Source organism: Nematolebias whitei, chromosome 11 (genome assembly GCF_014905685.2).
Source record: "Nematolebias whitei isolate Nwh7 chromosome 11, NemWhi1, whole genome shotgun sequence".
NCBI classification, from domain to species: domain Eukaryota; kingdom Metazoa; phylum Chordata; class Actinopteri; order Cyprinodontiformes; family Rivulidae; genus Nematolebias; species Nematolebias whitei.
In genome coordinates this window covers 46,293,247-46,299,920 of record NC_056508.1, presented here as the reverse complement: position 1 = coordinate 46,299,920, position 6,674 = coordinate 46,293,247, and the positions used below count along the sequence as shown (strand labels likewise).

Genomic DNA, 6,674 nt, shown 5'->3' with positions numbered 1-6,674 from the left:
ATATATATATATATATATATATATATATATATATATCACGATGACGCCAACAGAATCACATCATCATCACAGTTTAACAGTTTGTATAGAGATGAATGGTCTGTAACAATGGACCTCCAATCCCATACCCACGGCACGCCCCCCACAATGTACCTCAAGGAACAAAAACAGGAAAGTCTACAAAACACATGTAGACTGGTTGGGCAAACTCCCACCCAACCTCAAGGACAGTAGTGAGGGTAAAGAGCTGATCCCACATTGTTCCTCCTGAATTTGAGGTTCGATTATCAACCGACCTGTCTTCCCAGCACCCCTGATATACTGGTGGTTCTCCTGTAACTGGAACAAACTCTGCACACTCAGACTATACAGATGTTTACTAAAACCTTTGAAACCAGTTTCCAAAAAATCCTTTGAACCAGGCAACAAAGTTAACTCTCAGAAAATAACCACTGATCGTGTGAATGTTCATGAAGCGCTCACACAGTTGTGATCCAGTTTTCATCCATTTCAACAAATCATGAATCAAAACGTTCGGCTGTTTCAGGACAATCCTGCTGTGACTTTTGGTGGTGCAACTTTAGCTTGTTGAAATATTTAACCTTTTCTGCCATAATAGAAAATGAATTGAGCTCATTTTACCTCTTTAGATCTGTTTAAAACCTTTTACTGCTCCTTTCACGTTTTGTTCTGCTTCAGCTTCTTTGTGCAAATTTTAAAATAAATTCAGCTACTTTCAGCTGTTTTGTGCTCCTTTCAGATTATTTCTGCTAACTAAAACATTTTTGTGCTTCTTCTAGCTTCTTTCTGATAATTTCAGCTTGTTATGCTCCTTTCAGCTACTATTTAGCAATTTTCTGCTAAATTTAACTTTTCTTTTTTAGCTTATCTTCTACTTTCTTCTAAGCTTCTTTCTGCCTTGTCAGCTTGTTTTCAGCCATTTATTTAGCTGATTCCAGTGTTTTGGCTAATTTCTTAATATTTGTGCACATTTCTGCACCTAATTCAGCTCATGTTCTTTCTGCTTTCTTCAGCTAGGCTTGTTCTTCCATTTCAGCTCATTTCAGCTGTTTTTTTCAGCAAGTTCTTCAGCAATAACATTCACACTGCATTTTTGCAGGAAATGTAATTTCTCTTGTTAAAGTTTTGAGTCTCCGGACTCAAGATGAACGACAGTTAGTCAAACAGCTAAAATTTGTCGTGGTAGCAGCTGAAAGTCATCTCTTTAGCTGAACAGTGGCATCTTTGTTTAAAATCTTTGGCATGCAAATTCTGCTCAAAGAAAGCTAGATTCACTTTTTAGTAGTTCCTCGGAGAAGAATTTGATGTGCCCACGTTTTGTTCTGGTTTTAGATGCTTTAAAGCGTTTTGTTAAGTCTGGAGGGTGTCACCAATCTAACACAAACTTTCTCTAACTCCCATGTTGGGGTGGTGATACATGCATGTTTTTCTTTGGTGGTGTTGGAAAACATCTAATGTGTTCGTGCATGTTTGAGACGTGTCTGTGCTCCCACAGCCCTGAGTCAAACCAATAAATGACCTCAGCAGTTTGTCTTCAGGAGTTAATCACCTGTCAGGTTAAGCCAGGTGTGCTGAGGGGAGGGGGCATGTAAAGAACCTCCAGGATCAGGACAGCTCAGCTCCTTTTCCATCTCCTGTTGAGCTTCAAGTGTCCTGATGTTCAGGGTTCTTGCAGGCTGCTGGTGAGGTTCTGCTCAGAAATGTGTGTGCAGACAGAACCCACTCCCTGTTATCCGCCTCCTTATAAACCTCTAATGTCCGTTTCTGCTTTCTTGTCTCTCCAGCAGAGAAGCTAAAACGTGAGAAGGAGAGGAGCTGAAAAAACAAAAGACTCGAGCAGACTCCACCCAGGAAAAAAACCCAGAACCCCTCAGCGAACCGAGAGGCAGCAGAGGCCATAAAAATGAGCGGTTCCCACCCCCGGCTCCACCAGAGCGCCGCGCCCGCTCCCAACGCTCTCTCCTCGGACAAGGACGCAGAAATGCCCGCCACGGAGAAGGACCTGGCCGAGGACGCGCCGTGGAAGAAGATCCAGCAGAACACGTTCACGCGCTGGTGCAACGAGCACCTGAAATGCGTGAACAAGCGGATCGGGAACCTGCAGACGGACCTGAGCGACGGGCTGCGGCTCATCGGGCTCCTGGAGGTCCTGTCCCAGAAGAAGATGTTCCGCAAGTACAACCAGAGGCCCACCTTCCGCCAGATGCAGCTGGAGAACGTGTCGGTGGCGCTGGAGTTCCTGGAGAAGGAGAACATCAAGCTGGTGTCCATAGGTGGGTGTGAGCGCGGTGGATGAGCCGTGCGCCCTCATCCACGCGCAAACTTCAGGTTTTCACGTGCGCGGCGTGTTTTTCTGCTGCTGTCAGCTGAGCTCGCGCACATTGTTCAAGAAAACGAGGTTAAAACTGAACGTTCTCCTCAGAAACCGCAGTTTGCTCCGAAGCGCCCTTAAATGTGTTTTGGTGCCAGTTTTCCACAGGACCCAGGGATGAGGCTGCTGCTTTGGGGAGGAGGGGGTCTGCAAGGAGGGGGCCCCGGGTTTCTCTGCTCCCCAACAGCCTGAGTGGGGCTGGGCCAGACTTTCTGGGCCTGGATCAGGCCTCGGGTTGAGACACAACAGGGCTTTTGTCTCGTGTCTTTCAGTGGACTGGGCCCAGTGGTGGTTGTAGGGGGTGGCACACCAGGGCAGACCACTGGGGGGAGGGGGGGGCATCTTGCCACCCTGTACACTGTAAACAGTTTAAGTGTATCTAGCAGCAGCTGTCAAATACCAGTAAAACCACAGCACAATGGATCAGCAGCTCCCTCATATTCTGAAGGGGGGGGGGGGGGGGGGGACTTGTATTTTTGCTGCCCCATGTCACTCCCAGCAAAACAGTGTTGTTCATTTCCTATTTTACTGAACTACAAACCAAAAAGTTAATATTTAACATATTTGCTACATTCAACACCGCCCACGTCACTTTGACAGTTTGCCCAAACTTAGCTACACTAGCATTGTTAGCATTCAGCTTTGAAGATGGGGGTGGGGGGGTGGGGGGTATTTTAAGGCTTAAACTGTGCTGCATCTTTTTCTGCTTCTGGTTTTGACAGAATAGAGAAAAAACAACGAGCTCATGCAACTTTGGAGTGAAAAATACCAACGAGTTTAGGAAAAGTGTTTTCTCTAAATCCCTTTCTGCCGATCTTATGCACAGAAGTAGATCACCTTGAAGGAATCTGAACTGTGTAAACGCATTTATCTGCAGAGCCTGTTGGAGGAACCATTTCTTGCACGAATGTATAATCATGCATCCTCAGCTTTGCCATCCTGAGGAACAAAACTCTGGGTTCCTGTAGAGACCAGCTAGATCTGGAGAAGTTGGCTCAACTTTTCTGACATCAGACTTGGTGCCTACATGTGGCTGCTCGCTTCATCACATCATGAACACTCCAGGTGTTTTAAGCTGCGTGCATCGTTGCTTTTCTGTTAATCCAGAAGAGCTTCAGCTCTGATTAGCGCAGAGATGACATCGCTCTCTCAGAAGCCTAAAGACAGCTGATGGATCTGATCAGCTGCATGAATGATCTCTGGATGTGCAGACTAAAACCTGGAGCAAAAAGAGAAGACGACGCTCTTTTTGTCCAGGGAATTGTTTAGCACATCACAGGAAGAGGTGGGTGTGAATCAGTCTTTGTCGTCCTGGGAGCGTCTGGTTCACTGGGGGGTTTCCACGCGTGTCCTTCAGGTGAAGTGATGACATCGTTCAGGTCAAACTGTTGTAATGTTTGTGTCTCAATCGAGACGCTGAGTGTTTCATGAGTTTGGTGTTCAGTGCCAGGCTCCAGTGATCCTCCCCCACTCCTCCAGCTGACTCACCCTCCTCCCTTCTGCAGCTGAAACTGAGTCATTTAATCTGAAGATGAGAGGGCAGCCTCTCACTTCCTCCTTTCAGTGCACAAAATGGACACACCCAGGCAGTAACGCTCACCACAAGTTACCAAACTGCCCTCTCTGCTCCTGGGTGCAGCCCCCCCCCCTGCTCGCTAGTTCTCTCACTTTTAACTTTATTTAAATTCTTGAAAGTCTCTGCCCTAATCTTATTTTTTATTTGACTTGGACACACCTATTTCACTGTTGTTAAAAATTGACCAGACCTGATGTGTAACACCAGCATCAGGGACGAGTCTGCAATCTGCTCCACCCAGAAGGAAACCCAGCAGCAGCAGGAGGGGCTGGACAGGAACTGCAAATATTTACTCATTAATCCAGGATCATTATCAGCTTTACGCTGTGAAGGCCCAGAGACAGGCCTGTGTGCTCACACCTCCATCAAACACCCACTCTGTGAAATCAACCGATGTGGACACGTTTGGAACATGTTGCTCCTCACAGAGGTCCATCCACACCACAGATGTCCTCCCGTTGAGGCGGCAGCTCCGTGTGCAGCCCTCGGCTTCTGCTGGGAGACAAACCCCAGAAATTTCAGATTGCATCTTCAGCACAACTGAACTCCAGGATGATGTTAAATGACAGGGTTGGATATTTGATCACAAACATGTAATCCACAGATTAGCTCAACCCAACAGATGGAAAAGGTGACTCCACCAGAACCAGTAAATACTGGGTTTAAAAAGCCCACTCTGTATCCGAGTGTCAACCGTTGATGGAGGAGTCTGTTAATGCATCAGTTTCCAAGCTTTTCAGTTTTCAACCCACAAAATGGGTCAGAAGGACTTAACCTGATTATGGCTGGACAAAGTTTGGTGGTCCCCAGTCCTGGGGGTGGGGGGGCGCACTATCCTGCATGTTTCCTCTGCTCCAACACACCTGATTTGAATCAGCAGGTGATTAACAGTCTTCTGCAGAACGTGAGGAGGTGATTCAACTGTTGAGTCAGGTGTTGGAGCAGAGAAATGTCTAAAACCTGCAGGATGGTGGCCCTGGAGGACCACTGGAGTACAGACGCTGATGAGCTATTATACAAAGAGTATTTTCATCCATCCTTCATCTTCCACTTGTTCTGAAGTTGGGTCTCGGGGCCAGCATCTTGAGCAGGGAGGTCCAGACATCTCTTTCCACAGCCACCTCTTCCAGCTCTTCTGGGAGGACTTCAAGGTGTTCCCAGTCCAACTGAGAGACATAGTCTCTCCAGTGTGTCCTGGGTCTTCCCCGGGGTCTCCTCCCAGTCAGACATGACCCAAGCACCTCCTTAGGGAGGCGTCCAGGAAGCATCCTTACCAGAGTTCATGACCAGAGGTGAGGGGAGGAACTAGACCGACCAGTAAACGGAGAGCTTAGACTTACAGCTCAGCTCTCTTTTCACCACAACAGACCGGTACAAAGTCCACAATACTGCAGATGCTGCACCAATCGGTCAGTCTCACGCTCCATTCTTCCCTCACTCATGAACAAAACCCTGAGAAACTTGAACTCCTCCACTTGAGGCAGAACCTCACCCTTGACCCGAAGAGAACAATCCACCCTTTTCTGACTGAGGACCATGGATTCAGATATATATATTTCCGACTCCTGTTTCTAATAACGGTTATGTTTCAGTAGGGCTGTTAATCATTCTGGAACTTGATTTAATTTCTGATGACTCCTTACTTTGTGCTTCTTGACCCTCAGTTGAGTCCCAACCTTAACTTTTGAAGTACTGGTCTTGACATTCATCCTTTAGTTTTAACCTCAGCTGTTGGTTTTTGTATGAATTGGACAAAATCACATCATTTGCTGCACGTGGGAACAGTCTCTCTACTCAAGGGATCAAACAGCCTGACTCGTATCCGTAAAATAATCCTTGATCGATAAAATTAATTTTATTTTCTCCACTAATCTTTTTTGCATTTAAATTGTTTGGATTGTAGAAATGCCATCTCTTGCTGCTGGATAAGACTTATTTTTGATCTGTGGTTTATTTGGTTGCACAACGTTAGAAAAACATACAGTTGCAGTATTATTGCATATCTTGGTAAAAATACATGTAATCCCCATGTGTGTGTGCTGGGTGGGGCCTTTTTAAGCTGTGGGGTTGTTTCCTCCGACTGCATGATGCAGTAATTTTAAACATAATGATCGTTTTGTGCCTGGAATACTTTACAACGTTGATACAAATACATTTCATTATATTATACAGTTCTGATTCATGTCAAACTGACTGAGCTGGACAAGTGGAGGCTGTTGTGGCACTGCAGTTGGAAAACGTGTGCGCAGTGTCATCTTGCATGTAAGTTAGTTAGTTTAGTAAGTTTATTAAGTAAATACGTTTTCTAAGTAAGTTTACTTATTACCAGTAAGTAAGTATACCAAGTAAATAAGTTTACTAAGTAATTTTACTAAGTAAGTGCCAGTAAGTTAGTACATTTACGAAGTAAATAAGTTTACTAAGTAAGAAAGTAAGCTTACTAAGTAAATAGGTTTACTAAGTAATTTTACTAAGTAAGTACCAGTAAGTAAGTACATTTATGAAGTAAATAAGTTTACTAAGTAAGCTTACTTGGTAAACTTACTTACTTAGTAAATTTACTAATTACCAGCAAGTAAGTTTACTAAGTACATAAGTTTACCAAGTACTGGTAAGTAAGTTTACTATGCAAGGTAAGTTTACTAAGTAAGTACTGGTAAGTAAGTTTACTATGCAAGGTAAGTTTACCAAGTACTGTTGAGTAAG

The 6,674-nt window shown here is 44.9% G+C and overlaps 1 protein-coding gene across 3 annotated transcripts in view; it reads left to right on the top strand.

Annotated features, from left to right (window-relative positions):
- flna (filamin A, alpha (actin binding protein 280)) overlaps positions 1-6,674 on the top strand; it is a 56,437-nt gene that overhangs the window by 8,452 nt on the left and 41,311 nt on the right. For all 3 annotated transcript variants that reach the window (XM_037685057.1, XM_037685058.1, XM_037685056.1), the window contains exon 2: positions 1,806-2,294. In XM_037685057.1, coding sequence (XP_037540985.1) covers positions 1,925-2,294 — 370 coding nt within the window. In that variant the 5' untranslated portion in view covers positions 1,806-1,924. The remainder of the gene's footprint in view (positions 1-1,805; positions 2,295-6,674) is intronic.